This window comes from Pseudopipra pipra, chromosome 1 (assembly GCF_036250125.1).
Source record: "Pseudopipra pipra isolate bDixPip1 chromosome 1, bDixPip1.hap1, whole genome shotgun sequence".
Taxonomy (NCBI): Eukaryota; Metazoa; Chordata; class Aves; order Passeriformes; family Pipridae; genus Pseudopipra; species Pseudopipra pipra.
In genome coordinates this window covers 34,952,702-34,978,115 of record NC_087549.1, presented here as the reverse complement: position 1 = coordinate 34,978,115, position 25,414 = coordinate 34,952,702, and the positions used below count along the sequence as shown (strand labels likewise).

The following is a 25,414-nucleotide window of genomic DNA, read 5'->3' as shown; positions in this document are numbered from 1 at the left end:
GTGAATATTTATGCATCAAATGACAGTGTGGATGATTTTACTCAAGGGCAATTGCAGACTTCAGATGCAGGGGTTTAGGGCAGGCCAAAGTATAGGCCTGATGATACATGTATGCAACTGGGATGTAGCCAAACTATTATGGAATATAAAAAGTGAGAGGGAGAGTAGATCCAGAGTGAAAACAAGACCCACTTTGCTGTTTCATCAGAGGAAGATTTTGGTAGGGGTTTGCTTTAGCTGGATGTGAGTTGCTTGGCTGTGGGATTCTCTGTGTGAAACCCCATGGCCTATGTTGTATCGGAAGTAATTAATTCAAGTCTTCAATGTTTTATTTAACATATAAGAAAGTAAAATCTTTAATCCAGAAATACTCAGAACCTATGGAATATAAGCCATACTTTTTAGATGGCTTACACAGCATAACCCACATTAAGAAATACTAATGATTCATTAAACAGTTTTAAATGGGTGTGTGTAAGGCAGAGGGAAGTGTAAGATGGAAAGATAACTCCACGCCATAGAGACCAGGAGGCAACTTCCCAATGTGCTGCATTGAGTCAGCAATCGAGCAGCTGCCACTTTGAACATGCTCACTGAAAGTATTGACATTCTTCTCTGGGAATTGCTTAAACAAGAATGAACTTTTTTTTTTTGATGTATGCTTTCCTGTCTTTCTTGATCTGAATATCATTGATGACAACAGCTAAAACAAGAAGTATCATTCTCGGTTAGTATTAATTTCAGGACTAACAATGACAGCTACACATAAGAGCTTTATTTAGTGTTTTGAATTTTCTGATTCTGAAGGCAAATGGCTCACTAGCTTTATGTGCTGGTTTTGGCTGAGGTAGAGTTCATTTTCTTCACAGGGGCTGGTATGGGTTGCATGGGGGTTGCGCTGGGGGTGCATGGGAGGTTGGGACAGGTGACCCCAACTGACCAAAGGGACATTCCATACCATATGACATCGTGTCCAGTATGTGAAGTGGGGGCGGATGTTTAGATGTTTGGCATTTGTCTTCCCAGGTAACCATAGCATGTGATGGGACCCTGCTTTCCTGGGGATGGCTGAACACCTGACAGCCCATGGGAAGTGGTGATTGAATTCCTTGTTTTGCTTTGCTTGCATGTGTGTCTTTTGCTTTCCCTATTTAACTGCTTTTATCTCAACCCACTAGTTTCCTAGCTTATACCCCTTCCAATTCTCTCCCTAATCCTACTGGTGTGGGAGTGAGCGAGTGGCTGTGTGGGGCTTAGTTGTTGGCTGGGGTTAAACCACAACAGTTTAACAGAAGCATGTGGCACCTCAGAGTTACAGTACCACTCACTTACTACCTCAGCTTTGGAAATCTGGTTCTTTATAATGAAGATGAAGATCTTGTTATTCAAGGGGGAATATACATGCAAAAGTTAAATTTATTTGAATAAATTCTATCAAATTACATTTATCTTTATAACCAATAACAAAATACACACGACATTGCATGCAAAAAGATAGATCCTGATTTTCTTATTCAGGAAAAAATCCTTTCTTATTTCAGAGAGGGTCTTAAGTGTAAGATGCTCAGCTGACATTCATACAGAGAAGGTGCATTAGGAAAGGTTTCTTTTCCAGGGGCAATTTGTAAACTGGGTTTTCCTTTCCTTACCTGTAGGTTTGGAATTTTTCTATATCAGAAGTCTTGAGCATTCATTTAATTACTCGAACTAGTGCAAAGAAGCCAAACTCAAGTCTCAGTTACTTAAAACAGAATTTTAAGTTAAATTAATGTGTAATACTCCCAATCCAAAAATTAACCAGCACAAACATCATTAATCTTCTTGTGCCTTCTCTCCTAAATGTTCCACATTATTCACCAGAACTTGGAAAAATCCAAGTGATGGAAATTATTTATTAGGACTACAGATCTTCTCAAAAATCATGTGGTAATAGCTCCTTTCTGCTTGAAGGGAGAAACCAATGGTATAAGGTTCAATGAGACCAAGCACTGGGTCCTGCACTTGGGTCGGAATCATCCCAGGCAGCACTACAGGCTGGGGACAGAGTGGCTGGAAAGCTGCCCAGCAGAAAAGGACCTGGGGATGCTGGTCAACAGCTGGCTGAACATGAGCCAGCAGTGTGCCCAGGTGGCCAAGAAGGCCAATGGCATCCTGGCTTGTATCAGAAATAGCGAGGCCAGCAGGACCAGGGCAGTGATCGTCCCCCTATACTCAGCACTCATGAGGCTGCTCCTCGAATCCTGTGTCCAGTTCTGGGCCCCTCACTTCAAGAACACTGAGGTGCTGGAGTGTGTCCAGAGAAGGGCAACGGAGCAGGTGAAGGGTCTGGAGCACTAGTCTTAGGAGGACTGGTTGAGGGAACTGGGGTTCTTTAGTCTGGAGCAAAGGAGGCTCAGGGGGCACCTTATCACCTTCCACAACTATCTGAAAGGAGGCTGAAGAGAGGTGGGGGTTGATCTTTTCTCTCAAATAACAAGTGATAGGACAAGAGCAAACGGCCTCAAGTTGGACCAGGGGAGGTTTGGATTTGGTGTTAGGAAAAATTTCTTTACTGAAAGGGTGGTCAAGCATTGGAATAGGCTGCCCAGGGAAGTGGTGGAATTACCATCCATGGAAGTGTAAAAAACATCTGCAGATGTGGTGCTTGGGGACATGATTTAGTGGTGAACACAGCAGTGTTAGGTTAAAGGTTGTACTTGATCTTAGAGGTCTTTTCCAACCTTAATGATTCTATGACTCTACTATGCACGTGCCTCTGTGCAATGGCTGAGTATCACATATGGAAAGAAGCAGCTACTAGGTAAGGCACTGGCTAAAACCAGCTCATTTTCTGAGGAAGTTTAAGAACTAGGCAATCAGTTTAACCTTGCACTTGCAGATGTTTTTTACATGCTTTTGATACAAAGTATTGCTTCTAAATAAATAACTAGTCCCCTTATTTTTCTGAATGTTCTTAGAAGGCAGTGTGAAGTTAAACATACTTAATTTTGTCTGATTTTGAGGTTAAAAAGACACAGATAACATATCCATAGAGACACCAGTATCTTTCTTTGCAAACTTTGAGGGGAAAAAAATCCAGTAATGGCCAAATCTTCACATCCTTCATAACTTCTGGCTTTTAGAATTCAACTTGCTTCTGCCTTCACTTTCGATGCCTCCTCAACCTACATCAGAAAGATCACAGAAGATAGATGAGATCTTCATATCAGAACCACACAAAAGCCCCCATTGCTCCTGTTGTCATTGGTGCTTCCTGAGACCACTCAACATTTCTACAAAATTCGTAAGCAGTGTTATGAAAAGCCGCTGATGAAAAAAAAAGGCCTTTACCTATTGCAAGGTTATTGGCTGATGCAGTGAAAACCCTTTGTTGTTTTTTTTTTTTCCAGTGTCAAACCTGGGGCCAAGCTATTCTGAATTGACATAATCTGACCATCTGGGGTATTGTACATTCCTTTATTACAAAATTGACTGACTTTTTCCACAGACAAAAATGGTGATAGTTAACATTTTTTCCACATAAGTTTGTATCAAATACTTACTGATAATTTTCAAGTTCATATAAATGAAACCAGATAGGACTCGGTCTTTTATTCCAAAACATTTTTCTACAAAGTGTAACTGATTATACCCAACTTTACTGGACATGTAATTAGTGATTACTGTGGCAGTCTAATACATTAACTCTTCAAGAAAGGCTGAGCTTATTGCTTCAAATCTCTTTCTGAGTTAAAGTATTAGCCTATTACATGGCTCATTTCATGACTGGCTTGGATTTACCTTGTTTTGATGCAGCACTTAATTCTGCTCAGAATTAAGAGATTAGAAAGATGTTGCCAGTCATTTCTGGCTGTATTTTTCCCCTTTCTGCCCCTATCTCAGAACTTTTGAATTGTGTGGCTTTTGTAGATTTATAAAAAGCTATATACACAGGCAGTCCTGTGTACTGCTTTATACCTGCATATATAAAGAAATAATACCACATTAAATTAACTTACACCTTGCACTGTTTTTAATGTGATAATTAAGAAAAATAGGATTTTTTCATTGGTTATGGTTCTAAAGTTCAAATGTGAACTTCAGATCAGTAACTCAGACACTGTGGGTATACACAGTGATTATAAAGCTTATGTATCTATCCATATATTCTGATTTTGATCAGAGCAGTACCAAGGGGAGGTGTTCAGGTGCCGATGCCCTAATTTTTTTTCCTTTTGGTAATTCTAACACACCAACAGTACCATGGAAGCTCTAAAGCATCGGAATCTTTACTGGCAAGGCTTGGTCTTACACCTCCTGGGTTCTAGGAACAGTTTTTGGTAGAGAGAAATACTACCAACAGTAGATGATGATCGATTTAGGAACCACTGAGGCAAATCTGACATATCCAAGTCTTTGCAACTGGATGGGATGAATCCCAAGGTGATGGAAGTGAATTTGAGGAGCAATTAGTGACTGTAATGCTGTCCTCCAAAATGTAGCAGCTCACCTTGCTCACCTCAGGTTTATTAAAGCAGCTGCTTTCAACTTTTCAGACAAGGGAGTGCGCCTACACAACATGTGACAGAATACAGGAAGGCAAATATTGAAACAGTATTTATATCATTGCAGTAAATTAAGTTAGTGGAACTGACTTCACCTGAGTTACACTGAAATTATTACAGAAGTTACTTATATATCCCTATTCAAGCAGCAGTCTTTATTTTAGCCTCAAATTACTTTTTAAGTCTCCCATGCAGGCATGTATTCTAAAAACCTGAAAATATAGCATTACTTCTTTATTTTCTTCATATGTGTGTTTTACAAACGTGATTTTTATAATTTTGTAAATTAGTTACACAATAAAAAATGTGCAATGCTAATGGAGCAGACCAAAAACATTATGAAGTTTTGAGGATTTATCTCAACAGTAGTCTAAAAGTACTGACTTATACATATAAAGATCTAAGGATAGGAAAGAAATAAACACTTCATACTGAATGCTTCATTTATATAGTTAACTATTAGGGTGAACAAGTAACACCCGAAAAATAGATATGCAAAGATTTGAGTCTGCTTTTCATTTAACATCCTAAAATAGTATTTCATTCCTGATACAATTTTGATGGAGCCAGTTATAAGACGCAATTCACTCTAAAATCACTGAGTAGTCCTCTCTGCATTCTGTTTAAAATGTTAACGGACCTACATTTAGACTTGATGATCTTAAGGGGCCTTTTCTAATCTAAATTATTCTAAATATTCATGTATTTTATGTAGAAGGTTTCAAACAGAAAAAACCAGAAGGGTTTCAATGTTCTTGAAAGTGTATGAGAGCCTGCATACCCACATGTGCCCCAGTAATTTTTTGACCTATTGGCTGACAAGTCACACATGCCATTTGGTCTTCTAAATGTCTAGGAAATAGCCCATATTTCCTGAAAGAAGAAGCTGCCTATTGCAAGCAAATGTGTTCCTGCCAGATTGCCAGTCAAGTGGCAATATATCAAGTGTATCTGATATATATGGTCAGCCAGACATGTAAGAGTATGTGTGGTCTATCTGCTCACCAGGAGATGTGTGCTCTCTCTCTGCATTTTGAAAAGCATTTATTCCTTTCAAGGGTGCAGGGGGTCTATCAATGCATGTCTTCTGTGTGTTTACATCATTTTTCCTTCTCAGTTTTGGGCACAGCCAGCAGCATGGAGAACTGGAGCGGGGAGGCGTGGGCATGGTCAAAAAGGGATGCCTTTTTTCACTGCCTTTAGGATGCTGAATGATGTGGCAGTGTTAAGTACCACAGATTTGGCATATATTAGAACTACTTTTTCTCTGTTGTTTTGTTAAATTACCACTACTGAAAGTTTACAATGCCATTTGTATATCATCTTGCATGTTTGTGGTAACAGAGTTATATTTTTCCTTGTATATGAACAGTATGAATGATCATGGGCAGAATGGACATGGGTCCCGCATGTGGATACGAAACATGGATACGAAAATACCATGAAGATACACATTATTGTAATGTCAGTTATGGTCCTGTGAAAGCACTTATACTCACCTTTACAAGTAGTGCATATTCTCCAGAAAGAAAAGGAACCAACCAATTGGCTGAATTGCCTGCTGAGACCTTACATGAGTCACAGTAACCAGAAACTGCTAATACTTGACTTTATTCAAATGGCTCTGCTTCAGCAACACTATTTAATTTCAGAACTTCACTTTATCTCTTTATCCTTACACTTTATTAAGCATTGCAGCAACTCCTTCCATATCCTATGTCATGGCTGAATAATTCAACGGCAAGTAAATTCCTTACATTTCTCTTCCCCAGCCTTCATCACTAAATGCTGATTGATACTTTCTAGACCTCACTAAGGAGATGTTTACATTTTTCCTTCAACACCATCACCAATGCAAGGTAGTGAGATGGGCTGTAGCTGCTGGAAAAGGCACTCCATGTCCATTCAAAACATGCTCTAGGCTCTGCCAAAGCACTCCAGCTGGTATCTCCAAATATTTAATGCACCTAATTCTGAATACATTTGGAGTGCTTGTGGGATACTCAGCAGCTAAAAGGAGCTCCAGGGTGTGGAGCTAAAACTGCACTGGTTTGTATCTTAACTCTGTATTTCTTCCTTTCCTGAAGCCAAGGCTGAGGATACTTTTTATTTTTGAATTTTCAGATTTGCTGCAATTGATATTCAGTAAGAGAACAAGATTTATTTCCCCACTGCCCTCTCAAATGAGAAAACTATGTTCTGTAATGTAAAATAAGCATACAATTGTAAATCTTTTGAGTATACATCATTAAAATCTCAGTATCAGCCCTCCACAAAAACCTGTCATATAACAGGCCTTAATAATTCTATTTATTATAATGCTGGTTAGATTCATATAAACAAAAGCCCAGTATACATGCAGAACATGTACATAACATTGCTCACTGCAAGTTCCTTTCATCTGGACTAGAACTTGAACTATGCAGGATGTGTATGGTGGCAGCAGAGTGGCTTATGATTAGCTGACACAATCCAGTGTCCTCATTATGTACTGACTATATAATTTAAAGATATTACCGTACTGCTAATCACATAACATATGCTGGAGAGACAAAAGGTGACTTTCCCACCACATTCCGAGTTCTACAAATACTTACCACAGTATTTAATTCCATGAGTAAAGAAATGTGGGCAGAAACTGCTGGTTACAGATTAAGTTTACAACATCAAAATTTCAACAACTTCTCTACTCTGGGAAAATTTATAATGGTGTATCTCATTGCAAGGTATTAGGTATCTTTAAAATATTTAAGTGATTTGTTTTCTTTTAATTACTTCCTGCCAATATCCATAATTTTCTCTAAATGTTCAAAACTGACTTAAAATCCAATACTACTATTGTTTTTATATTATAAAAAAAGAAAGATTAATGACACATTTCAGTAATCTAGTAATAACTGGCTTTTTTCATTGCTCAAGTGATATGCAATCCTCAGTGGATCTAAGATGTAGGTTAAAAAGGTATTTAATGCCTGTTTTTCAGTTGCCAAGGTCAAACATCACCTAGCATGTATAGGGAAAGAGGAAACATCTGTTCAAATAATTTATTTGACTAACATAGAGGATAAGATTAAAATTCACTGATTTCTTTGGTACAATACTGAATTTCAATTAAACAATACAGGTATTTGTTCAGTTTGACGAAATTTCCTTCCTTTACATATGGGCACATTTATGTATATCCCTAATTACTGAATCTGACAAGGGAATACTGTGATTTGTCATTTTTTCATACATGCATATACTCTGAGAATGAATATTTCTGTATTTTGAGGGTATTTTTTCCTCCCAGAAACATTCTAAAGAATTCACAAACCTTTAACTAACTCCCAAGACTTCTTGGTTTCCATGGAATTCCTCTGCTAACAAGATTAGAATACATCTCAGGATCAGTGATTATACACGAAATTGTAAGGTACGGAAACCTTCAGCATCTAAGACAAAATTCTCACAAGTTTTTTGAAAATACTAAATGCATGTCATCTGACTGTAGTTTCTCCTAACCTTTCTGTGAATCAGACTAAAATAACTTTTGTCAAGCAAAGAAGCTCAACAACTGGACAGTTTTTCAACATTGTAAAGCAGAATCAGAATGATTTATCTCACGGGATAGCAGAAGGTCTTACACTGAAGAAAAGATGCTGTACAGACATGTTCCATCCTTTTTTAGGACTAAGGGGAATGGTACATGAAAAGCAGTTTTACTCAGTCTGGACCAAAAGACTGGATGCTAATAAAGATGACATGCAAGCTGACAGAACACTAACCATGTGGATAAACTCATAATGGAATTAAAAAAACCCCACAAACATGTTTGTATGACATGAGTATTAGTCTGTGCCCCTCTAAATCTCACAAGCCTGGACTATTCACTATAGTAGTACTAATAGTAGTACTAATTTGTGAGAACTAGTGCATTGTTCCTGCAGTTCTTGTTTTTAAACTGCTCCACTGCTTTCTGAAGCAAGAAAAAAATTCAAGAACAGGCACATATATATGACAAGTTCAGTTTCCTTTCAGGTCAGAATGTATCCATTGCGATGTGAAGGACAAAAATGATCCTTTGAAAGAGAGCAGCTTTGTGATTTGTAATTCTTCTTCCCTTCTTATTAAGGGAAAGGCAGTTATTTTTAATTGGAACAAATAATCAGAAGGAAGAAAACTGATGGAATGGAAAGTGGTAAGTTGTCAAGAATAAAATAGCATTAAATGTCGCTCAGTTAAATTGTCCAACATACTAATAAAGTCTAATTTGAATGTAAAATAGAACGCTACATTTAGTAATTTAGTTACAAAAGAATACTTGCGTCGGTTACATTTATTTATTTATTTTATCTACAGCACTGCATAAATGATGATTTTTTTTGTTGTTGGCCAGTTCAGCTGGTAAATAATAAAACAGTTAGGTTAAAAATATCATTAAAAATCTGGAAGGAGTGATATTAGATCCCAAATACCAAATTAAACTATTACTACAGGTGAAACTGCAAACGCCTATGAGCAGATTTTATTCCCACCAACAGTTGCACTAGAGTGCACAAGGCTATGAGTAAAGAATACCTATCATAAATTCTGAATTGTTTAAATTCATGTAGTGTCTAAACGTCTGTAAGGCACACACATGAGTTTTTCTTTCTTGATTGTCTCCATGTTCTTGAGTTGATGCTACAGGAAAATGCTAATCAAATATATAATACACTGACACATGTCTGTTAGAAGTAAGTTGCAATGATGAAAAGTGATTGTTTCTCCTCTGCACAGGATCACCCTTCTCCAATAGTGCTGACACCTTAACTGTACTTCCAAAAATTAACTTCAATTGATATTAATCAAAATTAACTTGATATTATTTTACCTTTGTAGAAAAATAGTACAATCAAATGCATATGACAGAAATCAGTAATACTGAAGTTACTACTGTTAGCTAGTCTATGGATTTATAACCAGAAACTGAAATCTATTACCCTGTCTTTCAAAGAAATAAAGACAATAAATATAACATGGTTAAAAAAATTATTTCAGATTAAATTCTACCTTCCTGTACTCATTTTCCAACTGATTCAGCAAGAGCTGTACAAGCAATAACAGAAGTAAAAGGAAGATGTCTAAGGAACACACCTGAGCTTTCATCTGACTTTTTCTTTCACGGATTCTTGGCAGAGGTTTTCTTTCAATTTTTTGCTTCTGAGACAAAACTAAAAAATTTGGTTTTTCTTCCACAGAGTGACTGTGGTGAAAGGCAAGAGTAGGATGAGATGTTTCAGAATCAGCTGCAGAAAACAGAATAAAAAAAGGATTAATTTAATATCCCAGGTCAAACCATATCTATTTAATATTCAGTGTGATTGATAATAGGTTCCAATATATCTTGTTATAGAAAACAGTGTAATAAGCCTCAAGGTAAATTACTTTGCATTTGATAATTGAGAATGGAAAACTTTGTATGGAATCATGGAAGGTGCTGCAAACACTGATGAAGGTGAATATTAAAGCAGGTATTCCCATTCAGGTACAGTTATTTGAAAGGGAGTAAATTCAATTACATAGCATCTTTTTATATCAGTAGTTACTCAGAAGACTATTTTAGAACCATTGCCATTCACATACGGCTTCCAAACACTGAGCAGATTACAATTATTTGGGGGCTGGGGCTGACAGGCAGTGTTTTCACTTCGTGTCTTCTAAACTAACATATTAGTTTATCTTCCGAAAGCAACAGTGTAACTGTCGTCAATTTTATTCTATAATTATGGTCATTCAAACCATTTTGAGTAATTTGAAGTCTAATGTCTCTTTCTAAATTCTGCAAGATGGCAAGATATGCTATTAAGTCATTTATTTTTTAACACGCAGTCAACTCTGTAACAGCCACTACTACACCACAATTTAAAAAAAATCTCATTATACTTCAGGTTTTCCTTCCGTTTCAAAACTAACCTACTAATTGGTTTTCCCACTTCAAAAACATGTTGCTTTTAAGCCCCCAAAAGGGTTTAAGGCTTTTTTACCTCCCAAACATTTATTTTCTTTCCAAGTGTAAAACTTATACTTCTGCTAGTCATGTATCTCGTGAAGGCCTTTAAAAGGACTGGCAATTTACACAGATCAAATAAGTATCAACAAATAGATTTTAAAAGTCTGATGTATTTCATGCATGTTTTCTTTTGAATGCCCAACACTTTCTTTAAATATGGAAAGCAAACTTAAGTATTTACACGCTCAAAATGTACTAGCTCCTCCCTTCCATAATTCTGGGAGATTGGGATGGAAAGAAAAAAAAACCACATGAATTAGTGCTAAAATTAAATTTATATTGGAAAAGTTCAATTTCTACTCCTGTGTTTTGGAGTCAGCACCGGTACAAGTCTCATTCTTAGTATATTTATTGTTAACTGCTATTTTATTATTTCTATAATATTGTAAATAAGCATAAAGTAATTGATTAGTTTGCTTACAAAATTGCACATAGACTGTACCTTCATCTGTCATTCTCTCCTTGCTTTTTTTCCTGGCAGTTTTGGAGGCTTGCCAGTTCATTAAGAACTGTCTTTCCATTTCTTTAATTTCTTTCCCATCAAGGGATTCTGTCAACAAGAAGCGAACATTTTCTGTGATATAAAGTTAACTAAAGGGTTCTACAAAGCTGTATGTAATATGTAGTTGTTCTATATATGCTCCCTTCAAATCTTTTTTTCTCTTTTTTAGCATTCTGGTAAAGAAAAAAAATACCCAATACAGATTGATATTCATATTCAAGCTGCAAGAGTGAGTTAACACGTCTTAACTACAAAAGAAACATCTATTATTTTTATAACTTTCAAGGGAAATATATATATATATTTCAGATTTGGTTAACATGCAGCACCTTATAGAAAGTTCTGAAAAAAAGCTATGCTCTTGCACAAGATTTAGATAAGACACAGAAACTCAGACTGAGAGGGAAACTACGTCTTAGCAATCACAGAGTCCTACTGCTCATGAAGACAGACACACAGATTTGGCTCTCTAAGGTTAACTTTACTCACTTAGGTGCCATCAAGTTTACACTCTGTGTTTCATTGGTTGCATCTGCATTTTTTGAGTCAGACCAAATGAAGTACCTCACATGTCCACAAATTTTGGTTGCATTAGAAGTGTCCTAAGGCACTGTTATTTTGATTGTGCAGATAGGCTTTTTCTTTTTCTTAATGGATGATATTTTGTACTCTTAGAAAAACCAAGTTCTATAATTACAACTTGAAAGATAATTGCCACCTTTATCCAAAAAAGTAAAAAAATTAGCAGATTTTTTTAACCTATTTCTACAGTATGAATATTCAGGTATAGAAGAATAAGTTTCTTCCTTTTATGCTAAAATTATATCAAAATAATAATAATGTAAACGGGATATGTAAGGTTAAGATTAACAAATACACTCATAACATAAATGTAAATTGCTTTTAAGTTTAAGGACAAAAGTTATATAACAAATTCAAACACAGTAAGGTAGGATCTGTACAGCTGGCACTGTACAACAAACACCTAGGCAACTACTACAGATTGATAGGGGAGTAGATTAAAATTGTCTTTGAAAATCAGTTTCACTACATCTGGAATACGAACACAAAAAAAGTCTTATTATCTTGTAACAATCTCACCGATCATCTATTGTAAAAAAAATTACTACCACTAACAGCAAAAATCAAACAACATGGTTTGTGAAGTAGATTATATAAACGGTTTTAGCTTTGTACATAAATTAAAAATTTATCACTTGAAATAAATTTCTATAGCAGTAACTGTGTTTACATACATAGTGCAATTCAAGAACTATTAATGTATCAGTTGTTTTCTAAAAGAGTGGGGGTTATGGGTGGGCTATTGGTTTGATTTTTTACCTAAAGTTTGTGACTGTACTACAACCTTGTCCCTGTACTTTGGTTTTTGGCAGATGGGGTTTCCTCTAAGATCCATTCTGCGTAGCTTTGTCCATTTGTTTAACACAACCTTCAAATCCTGCAATTGACATAACAACAAAACAAAATTCAATAGTAATGTGATTTGTTCAGCCAGGCCCAAATCCTGTACACAGAAATAATTTCAATGAGACTATTCATATGTATCAATATGCACATTAAGAATGTACATTTTCAAATAGCATGGTGCATAACATCCACTGAATATATCATAATCACACAGAAGAAATGGTGATGCAGTTGGAAGAAGCTGCATTTTTAAGGATACAGTTATGTCAGCTATGGAAAATGACCACTTCAATCCCTCTTATAAGCACCTAATGCCGAGGAATTACCAACCAAAAAATCTGTATGATATGTAATGTCTCTTAATGCATCCCCATGGTCTCACAGAGCCCTTAGAGTATCAGCGTGTGGAAGAATAAATACTTTATACAGATAAAGAACAGACTGAAAAAAAAAAAGCTACAGTAAACTGCCTCTCTCTTTATATGTATGTATTTTACAGGAGAAACAGTAATCCCCCCTACATAACTGTGGGTGGTCAGTTACAGTACTGGCCTAAACAGTGAAATTTGTGAAATATACCCTTCTCCATCTGGCTTTCTGTCTGGTTACCCAAGGGCAGTATGACCTACTCTGTCTTTTAAATACAATAAATTCACGTTAAAAGCATGCAAAGCTTAGCAGATCGGTCCCTTCTACTGAGATACCCTACTTTCTGAAATACTTTCTTTCCAAAATTTCATTTAACTGTCATTCTTGATAGGCTTTCCTTATATATGTGAAAAGGTTAAGGAGGCATTCAAAACAATCTGTATAAATACAAGGAGAGAGAACTTTTGTTGCTCTAATAATTTAGAAAAATCTACAAATCATGCTATGACAGATTCTAAACTGCAAAGTGTGTAGAATTTTGCAGCTTGATGCCAATAATGAAGTACCTAGCAATGTAGGCATCTCTTAGTTCCTCCAAATCTAGAAAATTGCCTGGGTAATGCAAGCAGGGAGAATTCTGCTTTTGCAGGCTCTTCTCTCTTGGTAGAAAATCCTCCTAGGAAATTTCTATGGGTTATATAACATACGTTTAGAAAAATCACATGGAAGAGAAAGTGGCAGTACAGACTCACACCTCCAAACCATTTAATTTTTGGTCTGTCAATGATGATGGTGATATCATCATATTGTTATTCAGTGATAATAATGTCTTTTTAGTAAAACAGAGAGCAAAAGTCTGGTTCTGTGAGGATCGAGATTGATAAAACAAAGCAAGAAACTCTGAGGACTAGTCTACATGAAGAAATGTTAATAATTCTCATAATGTTGAACAGTGAAGCTTAATCAGTACGCATCAGTACAGCAACATGATAACCCCTGTAGCTTAAGTGCTAACACTGAATCACAAACACAGCTTAGGAAAGAAGTATTTTAGGCTAGACTTATTAAAAAAGAAAAATAATTGAGCAAATGTATTTATTTATTCTTACCTGAGCCTTCATCATTATCATTGAAATCTGTAATGTGTTCTAGATTTCACTAGAAATAATTTTTTCAAGTAATAGTTTTGCAACACAAAGTTGTCTATTACTGAAACAAAATGTATACAGTTTAACTTTGATGAATGTATACAGAATCCTGAAGATTTTTGTTAGCTGTTACTTACTTGATAAATGACCCAGAACATGCTTACTCCAGTGTATGTTTATCTAAGAGTGCACTAATCCTGTGCTGAAATATGATTACCCTTTCGATACGCTCTAGTTGTTCATTGCCTTCCTGTCTCTAATAAAGTGCTTTCACATCCCAGCCTTTCAATAAGCTGTACTAAAGGGACCAGACACTCTTCTGGGCAGGCTCCGTTTGATAAATGATCATGTCATGCTATCACTTTGAGGTCTGCTACAAAATACTGACGAGCAAATTATATTCCAATGGGGAGGGAGGGAGAGGGGGAAGGGCAAGTGCCTGAGTAGGCAGCTGTAGTGCTGGCAATTTCTTACCAATTAACGATGGTCAGTTAAGAATTGGTATCTGACCAGTATGCTCCATTTTTTATCGGAAACGTCTAGTCCAACTGCCCCGATACATCTAGAGACAGCAATTTGTCACCATTTTGATTACCTGTCATAATCTATTTGAGAAAATCTATAATTTTTCTCTTGTTCCCGACTCAATTCTGAAGCGAATGAATTCATCTTTTGTGATATCCTCTTGTCATAATCAATACTGAGCAGAGGTTGAATAAATTAAAGACTTGTGAAATACAGATTTTTACAGGTATTTCTAGATGTATTTTCTCTATCTATCCAAACACACAAAATTAGTTCTCAAAACTAATTTAATTAATAAATAAATTATATTCTGGCTTTTTGCAAACAGGAATAGTTGTGGGGGTTTTTTTAATAGATATAGTGCTTTTAAAAAATTCCCTCACTATTCCAACCCAAATACACTGCAGTCTAGAAGACCTGGGGATCCTGACTAAAGTGAAAAGGATAAATAAATCAAGTAGCAAGCAATAGAAAATAAAGAAATGCCAATTCTATTAAAATCAATTATGTTCTTGATAACTGACCTAAGACACGCTTTTTGCATGTGGTAGCTAGTCATAGTTATTTTGCATTAATTAAGAAAATTTACTTGATTTACTTCAGTCTACTGTTCAGACTGCATTACATAAACTTCAGTCATGTGAAACAAGGTCATATGTCCTTATGTCTGTTAGTTATGGTAATAAAGCCCTGAATTAGCCAGAAGCTTAAGCAATTGAATTTACTAGTCCTAATTTTCAACTACTCTGAAATCAAGTGGGCATAGTTGAAAAGCAAGACAATATGGGTTTTCATAATAAAGTGAAAAAAGTGAGAAAAATGTTTAGATATAAAATAATTATACTAAATACACAAATGTGCGAAAAGTCTACATAAGAAGATTGCATTTTGTGCATTTCTTATGCCCTTCACATTTTCCTCCTTTAAAAAGACTCCATGTTATTCCTGCAGCCATCTACCTCTGCTGCACAGGTCCCTGCTGTTGACCAGCCCTACTCGGATACGGATGACTCCTCTACAGCTTCTCTTCCCACTGGGTGAAGCACAGCTGGGTACAGAGCTCTGACACTTCCCTGTCATGCAGCACTGCCATGATCTCTGATCAATGCCAGACATTCCCAGGGATGTTCTCAATGGCAGTGATGGGACAGCAGGAATGGGAAAACAGTGGACACAGAGCTTTTGGCATGAGAAACAGGTACACATCAGAGTTTTGATAACAGAGGGGCAAGAGGGAGGAGAGCGGAGGCAGCCTGTGTGGGAGTGAAAGAGCCTTTGCTCTGTGTGACAAGTTCAGCCCACAAAACCAATGAAGTGCATAGAACTGTACACCTCTCAAATTCTTTCAGCCTTCACAGTTGTAGAATAATGTAAGCCATGGAATCATGAAATTCAGGGTTGCAAAAATATTGAAACATACTCAGAATTTCCCTCAGCTATTTTTTTTGAACAGTCAGTGGCTGTATAAGATTGTTCTCTTGCTAGATGCCTACTGTGAGCTAAAGACTCTTACATTACGCAGAGCTAAAACTGACTTTTTAAAAAATACTTTGCATGGCTTAATGCTTTTTTTCAACAGTTTGGTCTTTATTTCTTTAAGAATTTATATTAGTGATAAGTAGAGCCTACTCAAATGTGATCTCTTAAAACACAGTAATTGTTTTAATTAAAGATGGATATCCACGTGCGTTACACTGTATGGAAAATACATTTGATATGTTCATTAGTTTTACAGGTCTGCAAACATATGAAAAGAAATATCCTCTCTGTTCCATATGTTTCAAAACTTGGAGATTGTTTAGAAAACACACAGGACAGTAATTTTGAAAATATACCAGAGCTTGATAGTGTAACTGACAGCAGCAGCAAACTCAAATGCTAACCACATAATTTTTCAAAAGCTGTGACTATATAACATAGAAATCTACATGTCTAGTTGATTTGGGCAAATTTAACTCTGATCTTCCTGATGATTAAATAATGAAATTTAATAATGATTAAATAATACATACACAGTTACTGAATAGTGCAGTCTTCTTGACCTCTCCTTATTCTGTTTCAGAGCATACCGTTTTTCCCTCTGAGATACTGAAAACACTCTCCAAACTGGAATCCTCATTCTTAAAATTAATTGGTTCTTTGCCTAAAACAATCTTCTTCTAAGATCATCACAACTGAAGTATATTTATTTATACAAAAGAAAGAGCCAATTAAAAATATTTGTAATATGTTTTATTTAGAAAAGGAATCCTTTTCAAAAGGGAAGCTTTGGAGAAACTGTCCATTTGAAAAAGCTTACTGTTATTTTGATACAGTGTGGTTTTAATTACTCAGCAAAAACTTACACGAATTGTATTTTGACGTGAATTCAATCACAACTGCCAGCCAGAAACACAGGTTGAAATAGTTCTCTAGTAAAACAGATATGCACCATTCAACATTTAATATTAAAGTATAGAAAATAAAGTCCAAATAAAGTATATTGACCTAGATTATTTAAAGGTTATGCACACCAAATACTGCAATCTCCTCATTAGTAAACAGAACTGCCAAATTCTGTTACATTCTGTTAAAAATATATTAAGTATTCTAAGAAGTAATACGAACAATTTTTTAAATAATTACTAACCAATGAAAGTTAACTTTTCTAAGGAAATAGAATGTAGAAATAGTAATGAAAGAGCTTATTTTAATCAAGGCTTTGTCTTCGTGATTTGGGTTACTATCTAAGCCAATTCATTTTAGTATTAATTAATAAAAATATAAATTTTGACATCCTACATTAATGCTTCTCCATTTTTAATCTCAATAAGATTTCTGGATGAGAAGAAACAGCATCGCTTGACAAGTCAAAGGTTCAGTAACAGCAGAAGTAAAATTTATTTCTACTCTTATATTTAGTGATAAAGATGAATGTGACTAATTTCTTATCACCCATACTTGATATAACAAAGATTTATTTTAATACCTTCATATGTTGAAGTCGATTGTCAACTGCTTTAAGATAAGAAAGATTTTCCAAAACTGCCAGATCCTCTAATTCATCAATGTTGTTATTGCTGATATTCAATACAGATAAAGATTTCTGAAGAAAGAAAAGCAGAAAAAGAAATATTTTTTTTAAGTCATATGTGAGTCAAGTTGTACATTCTTACAGAAAAGTATTTTAAAGGATGAATAAGCATATGAAGCAGAAACATGCAAACACAACTATCACATACCTCACAGAGTGTTTTATGTTGGCTATCTTGTTGTAAAACGCAATTTATTTTGGTTTTGAAGTCAAACCAAAGTAAGATTATTTCTCAATTATTTCAGGAATTCTCAGTAAATACTGAATGCTTGTTATACTTTAAACATGTTCAAATGGTTTCCAGAGTTCTGCAAGTGCTACTAACTCTATTTTTGAAGTATGAAACAGTCATGGAAATTGACTGCATTTTATAGAATTAATGGTTTGGGTTGAAAGGGACCTTAAAGATCTGGTACAATCCCCCTGCCATAAGCAGAGCCACCTTCCACTAGATCAGGTTGCCCAGGGCCCCATCCAACTAGGCCTTGCATATTTCCAGTGATGGAGCATCCACAACTTCTCTGGGCAACCTGTTCCAGTGCCTCACCACCCTCACAGTAAAGAATTTCTTCCTAATATGTAATCTAAACCCGCCCTCAATCAGCTTAAGACCATTATCCTGTGTCCTATCACTACATGCCCTTGTAAAAAGCCCCTCTCCAGCTTTTTATAAGCCCTCTTCAGGTACTGGAAGGCTTCTACAAGGTGTCCCCAGATCCTTCTTGTCTCCAGGCTGAAGAACTCCAACTTTCTCAGCGTGTCTTCACAGTTGCCCAGCCCTCTGATCCTTTCTGCTCCAACAGGTCCATGTCCTTCTTATGTTGGGGGCCCCAAGACTGCATATGAATTGCATAGAGCTGAAGCTTGTATCTGATACCCACATAGTCTCATTTAACACCTGGACTACACTGTTTTTCTTTCAGGCTTGATCCTACAAACCTTTGGGCATACATATCTCTGATCCTTAACTTTCTTTGGAACAATAGAGAGTCACATAATGCACTTTGCCTTTTGTAACAAGCAATAGTTACAGATATTTTTACATTTTAGATAAAAACAAAATGTGTTTCAGGTGTTTATCCCAGGACATATTAAATTAGGCTTGACATAAAAGAAAGAAGAAGTTTATACATCTAGGAAATGAAAAGGGACACCTAATACAGTAAGCTTACAATTATACAAGGTATGGGACTTACCATTAGTTGGAAAATCTCTATTTCAGCAGCGTATACAGGAAAACAACCCCCTTCAAAAATCTGACCAAGATCTACACTGCAGACAGAAATTACCAGTATCATCCTGATACACCCAGTTCATAAACCTAATCTCCTCAGATTCATGACATTGTCATCATCAAAACATTTGCTTGTGGTACAAAGAGAGCTATATGGCCTCATGCTCTTGGCTCTTTCATCTCTGACAGCATTAAGAGCCAGAAACAGACAGAAGAAGATGAAGTAAAAAGTGATGTCTTAAAAAGGGTCTAAACACTTAGCATTCAGAGGACAAAATAGAATTCTTCTACATTTAGCCTCCACAAAGATGTTACATGGTCAAGAATGCAAAGTGTTTCCTAGAAAACAAAACAAAACCCACACCAAAAGGCCTTAAGTAAAAGCCATAAAGAACAAAATGCAAGTGACTAGGCCAGGATGTTGAAAAACATGGATGAGTTTATTATAAATTATTACCCTGGGAGGATTATTGCTATATAATCCCCCTCTTCTTTGACAATTTCTCCAATATAGTACAAGTGCTCTCACAGTAATGGCTCATTTCTATGAAAGAAAAACTGCAATACATGTCTTGGATTACTTAATCTCAAAAGAGAAGAAATTAGAGCTAGGCCAAATGTTTATGATATACATGTGAACAAAAGAACTCACTTTTCAGTGAGTTCTTTATCTTCACAAAAAATGCTCATTGAGTACTGACTACACTTTGGGAAATAGAGCAAGAGGAATTTTTTTTTTAGTATAGAACTACATCCATTAGCAACTAAAGCCTCCTCTTTAACCTCTTCAACTGTACATTTTATGTTTTCTGAGCAACTAAGATATTGAAAGACAACTTCAAAAGCTGACTTTCCTGAAATCATGACATACCACAATATAGAAAAACTGCAGAACTAAAACAGAATGCTTTTGATATGTTGTTCTTATTATCCAGGAAAAAAAAGCTGTTTGAGCTTTTTTTTTCCATTACATTCTCGAGAGGAATACAAAAGGCAGTAAATAAAATGTGTAACAATCAAATTGGAGAAATACCAACAAACTAATTCACTACAAACTAAATAGACTAAGAAAACTAAGAATGATAAATTCCTACCCCTTTTTTAGTTTATTCACATTCTGTTGATATAGGGCATCTATATACTTCCTTATTTCCTCTCTCTATTTTCATTTTCATCTTTCATAATAAAAAAATGAAGAAGTAGAATCTGCTGGACCACCAGCTTTTATGAGAATTGGTGTGGGATCTCCTTGTTAGAACTTGAAAGAATGCCACCAATTGGCAGAAAAGGAAAACACAGAGTGATCAAGTCCTAATCAGTTCTTCTAAAAATACTGATCCACTGATTAATGGCTCATTGAAATTCTCAAAATTTACTTACTGCCAGGGACCTAAGAGATACCGGATCAAACAGAAGCTTTTCACCAAGAGGGAGATGTTGACTTTCAATATGTAGCTCCCTTATTTCTCCTATTTTATCCAAACCTTCTACTACAGTGATGTAATTGCCTCCCAAATACCTGCAGAATAAAACCCAAAACAGATTTAATACCCTTTGAAAGTAAGAGCAAACACAACGCTTCAATATATTAAGAAAAATATTTTTAAAGTATTATTGAATAATACTTGGAAATTAGAAAAGGAAAGAACCTAGCATACGAGTAGAACATTCAGTTAACTGATCCAAGGGTTTTTTTAGCAGTTTTATCTATTGCTATTATTATTATTATTGATCGAAAAAATAAAATCATTTAAATGCAAATATATATGTAAAGATGGTATGTCATTACTTACAACACAGAACACTTAATAAAAAAATAATAAGCAGTTACTTTTATTTGAAAAGCAGAATTCAAGAACTAAAAGGATCTTAACAGCTACATAATTTTTTAAAATTTCTTAGTGAAATAACTATTGTTTTTACTAGTAAAACAAATACATTCTTTTCAACTTACAGTTTTTCAAGCTTTTTCAGTGATGAGAGATTTTCTATACTTGAAATACAATTGTTCTGAAGGTAAAGGTGTGTTATATTTGAAGCAAAGTCCAAGTTCTGGATTTGGCTGATTTGGTTATCATATAAATATAGAACCTTTAGATTTTTACAGAAAGAGAGGACACCCTGAAATAAACAATTACAAATTAATGCTACATAATGTTCACTCAATGCCTGCTTTGGGAAGCTTTTGATTGTTCTTATATTTAAGTTCTGTTGCACGATTTATAAATTTTCACCTTTAACAAACACTTTTAAACACTATTTTTCCTGGAAAAACTGAGTTAGTGTCAGCAATCATCAGCCTTAAGACTGAAATTTGTCATTACTATTCTGCCATACAGAAGCTGAGGACTACAGACATAATGAGCAGGTACACCACATCCTGTGTGATTTCATTACCTTCCCTGCCTTCATAAGGTGGATTTCAGAAAAGCATAGTTGTTACTGTAGTTGTCTCCATCAAACCTCATTGATGTAATGGAAATCAGTTCTTGGCAAAGGAATACTGATTTATACAAAACCCTTGTACTTCAATGTATTTTGATATGTTTCTGAGCCTGAGTTTGCACTCAAATGTTGAGTGTCTTTGAATGTATTCCTATTAAACAACTATAAGGTCACACCTTTTATGAAGGTTTCTGTAAAACTTCACTGTGGCATCTGATGAGCCAGTCCTCATCAAATGATCTGATCCAATTAGTAACTTGCTGTGGCTATCCACATTCCTAAGAGTGAGCTGAACAAACCCATTTGCTTGCAAGGATCTGTTCATACAGAACAAGTAATTTCTTCTTGACTGAAATCACACTTTTAAAGCAGAAATTCACGATACACAACAATGCAGTTGTTCAGGGTTCAGCAGTTTCAAAATGTACTCAGTATCTTGAGGCAATTTGAATTAATTCGGGACCTGTATAAATTTCCTATTATTAAACTCAGAGGAAGGAAGACTGGGTTGAGTTTGTAGGTTTAGTCTTTGAAAACGAAAAGTTCATGGGTTATTTTTTAAATGAGTAATCCCTAGGGAGCAATTTAAAAAAAAAAAAAAAGGCAGATTTTTAACCTGACTAATTTGAAAAAGCCACTACACCAGTCCAAATTTGTTAACCTCACTCAGGTTATATCCTGTTCCTGAATTTCCCTTTCCTTTCTCAGACTTCCTCTGAAATCTAAGGAATAAATCACAGATAGATTGAAAAGATTGTGCTATGAGTTAACAACTCTGTAAAATTTCCAAGACTACAAAAATAATGGTGTTAACAAAAATAAGTGTTGTGCTTAATAGTATGTAATATCATTACTGCTTTCTTTAACAGAAAATCTGATCTGCAAAATTACTAGTTCCTTACATCTTTTCTATTCCACAGATCATTTTTTTATAAAGGTAATCATCAATAAATAGGAATTGTACAAAATAATCAAAGTAGTAAATTGCTTCTTTTTTTTTTTGTTTAAGAACTGCATATTTATATAATAGTTCTGTGAAATACTGCAAAAAATACTTCACTTTAACACTTCATCTCTCTTGTGTAATTGCTTTTGTGGATTTCTATTTTAATTAATTAATGGCAAAAACAGTGTACTGATAATATATATTTCTGCAGTTTCAAGTAAGTAAAATACTTCAGCAAGACTTGCCACATAAAGAAACAAGTGTCATGTTGATAATAAGAACTCCTGCAGACTGTTGGAGTTACAGTCACTTTGATGTTTTATATTAAAAGTTACAGCTAAAAGTTTATTTTCACATTTCAAATGTCATGCATTTCATGTTTCAACATGTTACATATAAGTAGTGTTCCACACAGTAGGAGCAGTGAATGCTGAAGCATGCTCCCAAACAGATGCATTATTAAAGCCTAATTGAAAGCCAATAGAAGTGTTAAAACATACTATAACTGTTATAAAATGGAAACTTGGCTTTGCTTTTTTGTCTCCCCAACTATAACCAACTCAGCATAACAGTAACTACAAAACATTTCAGTAGCCAGGTTAAAAGGAATGAAAAATAAATCTTACAATTGTGTCTATATTTTTATCTGACAAATTCAGATGAGTTATTTTTTGCAGATACTGTCCAAAGTTGTCTTCATTGCGACTCTTGTGACCAACATTTTTAGCAACGAGGTCCAGTGTTAGTCGAACCATAGTTCTGTAATAGGTCAAGCTGCTCTACCGCTTCTTCTAAGACGTGCTCTTATAAGTTTTTTTACAAAATTCCTTAAAAACAAAAAAGGAAGATGGTTTACTACTTGTATCCCAGATCTTCAACAAAGCTTACATGTGTACTTCAAATCTGATGTTTCCTCACCCATTCCCTTTTTGCTTACAGTGACACAGTTATGTACGCACTTTGCTGCTGTAGAAATCTACTCCTTTTTTTGCTGGCAATTTTTCAAACTTTTGGTGGGTTAAAAAGCATTTAAAATACATTGTTATAGTTGATTGGTTGTTTCAGTTTGCTTAAGTTTACTTAAGAAATATGTAAGTAGCTAATTAATGGAAGCTCATAACCTAATTATTTGTCAGAAAATACAAGACTCTCTACAGCAGGTTTTAAGGCTGTGAGAGGTGATATTATGCTACAATACTCTTTACACATCTGCACAGCACTTTAGTCATGCACACAACTGCACGTGTGTTTGTTCTACACAGTGAAAAATTGAGTTTTTCCACACTGCAAAGGCTCTTATAACAACAACAACTTTTTTTTTTTTTTCATATTTTGACTATGGTTCCAAGTGAGCTTATAAATCAGGGTATAGAGGAGAGAGAAGGCGGCAATATACTAATATTGAACTGGACGCAGAAACAGCCTGGGGATAAAAATACCCTAACAAATATAAGTTAATAACTCAGAAGAAAAACGTTGCCTTTTTTGCCACTACATAATCTAATGTACATTATATATTTTAGCCAATACACGACACCCTACATCAGTGTATTAGAAGAAATGAGGAGACGGCAAAAAACATGCCAATCCCAAAAAGCATCCCAGTGCTAAACCTCACGCAGCCACATAAGCCAAGGGACGGAGAATCCTCCCTGCCCAATATTACATTTAGAAGAAACTGAGGAAAAGTCGAAATTGAAGCTGCAAAGGCAGAAGAACTTCCTTGCTTACTAAACAAAGCTGAAGCTCAGCAGCTCCCCTTTATCCACGCGGGTTTTGCTTTTTACTTTTATTTTAAAAGGGGCTGAAGGAAAGTTGAGAGGACATTGTGGGGTTGCTTGCTTTTTTTTACTGAGAAAGGTGTTTCTTTCTTGCTTTTTAAATAAAAAATACCTTTCAGAGCCCTTTCTTAGACCTCCTTCCAAACCCAGCAGTAACAACAGAAGGAAAGGCAGGCAGGTTTCCCTCCCTCGGTCCCCCAGCTCCTGCCTACCTACAGCCGTACGATTTCACACCGCTCTCCCCGTCCCGTCCCCACCACCAACCGCCTCCCAGCTCGGCCGGCGGGAAGGCGGCCTTGATGGCAGGTGGGGGACGGGATCTCCTCCAGCCGTCCGTCCCAGGAGGAAACGCCAACGGCCCGGGACGGCGGCAGGCGGAGGAGCGCGAGCCGCTGGCCCCTGGTTGCCACGACAACCGCACGCCAACGGCCGAGGGGGCGGGGCGCTCCCCCCAACGGCCGCGGCGCGCGCCCTCCCTGCCCAATCAGCGCCGACAAGAGGGAGCAGGGGCGGGGTTTTTTGCGCCTGCGCAGTCGACGGCCTCGGGCCGGTGGTTTTCTGTGGTGGCCGTGTACGTAGAACTACGGAATATCCCGAGTTGGAAGGGAGCCGCAAGGATCATCAAAGCTTAGCTCCTGGCGCTGCGCAGGACACACCAAGAATCCCACCATGTGCCTGAGAGCATTGTCCAAACGCTTCTTGAGCTCTGTCAGGCTTGGTTCTGTGACCACTTCCCTGGGGAGCCTGTTCTAGTACCCAACCACCCCCTCTAGATGAAGAACCTTTATTGACCTAAAACTCACCTGACACAACTTCATGCCATTCCCTCTGGTCCTGTCATCGCCAGAGAGAAGAGATCAGTGCCTGCCTCTCTGCTTCCCCTTGCAAGGAAGCTGTAGGCTCTTAGGAGGTCTCCCCTCAGTTTCCTCCAAGCTAAACAAGTGACCTCAGCTGCTCCTCATAAGGCTTCCCCTCCAGACCCTTCATCCTCACGGCCCTCCTTTGGATGCTATCTAACAGCTTCATGTCTTTTTTATATTGTGGTGCCCAAGCCTGCACAAAGTACTCTAGTAAAATGTGAAATATGTAAGAATTTTCTTAAGAAAGAATGTTTTTTGATGTCTGATATTTGTATACTTTCAAGCCTAATCAACAAGAAGGGAGATTTAATCTGTGAAACGGCAGCTAACAAGCAAGCTCCAAGTGATGTCTATGTGTTAGAAAAACAGATTACTTGTTGGTAGAATTAGCTTGTTAAAGTTTAGGGCTTGACATGCTTCAGTGATCTCATACCTAGAGGGAGGTTAACAAGACTTGAAAAAAAGGATGTCCAATGATAGTGGATGCAAAGAATGCAGAATTTATGAGCCATGAAGCAATCTGGT

General features: G+C 36.3%; 1 protein-coding gene across 2 annotated transcripts; it reads right to left on the bottom strand.

Annotated features, from left to right (window-relative positions):
- Positions 1-3,029: 3,029 nt before the first annotated feature.
- PPP1R42 (protein phosphatase 1 regulatory subunit 42) lies at positions 3,030-24,447 on the bottom strand. Of its 2 annotated transcripts, none has more exons than XM_064651423.1 (9): positions 24,242-24,447; positions 22,875-23,075; positions 20,812-20,978; positions 20,238-20,376; positions 17,519-17,635; positions 12,422-12,539; positions 11,000-11,128; positions 9,663-9,814; positions 3,030-3,164 (listed from the first exon to the last, which is right to left on the bottom strand). In XM_064651423.1, the coding sequence occupies exons 2-9, from the start codon at positions 23,001-23,003 to the stop codon at positions 3,126-3,128; spliced, it is 990 nt and encodes a 329-aa protein (XP_064507493.1). In that variant the 5' UTR covers positions 23,004-23,075; positions 24,242-24,447; the 3' UTR covers positions 3,030-3,125. The 2 variants fall into 2 exon arrangements, with proteins under 2 accessions (XP_064507493.1, XP_064507501.1); XM_064651431.1 differs by having other exon boundaries at positions 11,021-11,128; positions 24,242-24,446.
- Between the last annotated feature and the right edge of the window lie 967 nt (positions 24,448-25,414).

Excerpts from the sequence above, each read along its gene's own strand:
- PPP1R42 (XM_064651423.1), bottom strand. The coding sequence starts at position 23,003 with ATGGTTCGACTAACACTGGACCTCGTTGCTAAAAATGTTGGTCACAAG. Across the intron at positions 12,540-17,518 it reads ATCGACTTCAACATATGAAG|GATTTGAAGGTTGTGTTAAA; the intron begins GTATTAAAATAA and ends TGTCAATTGCAG. Across the intron at positions 3,165-9,662 it reads AAAGTCAGATGAAAGCTCAG|GTTGAGGAGGCATCGAAAGT; the intron begins GTGTGTTCCTTA and ends TTTCTGATGTAG.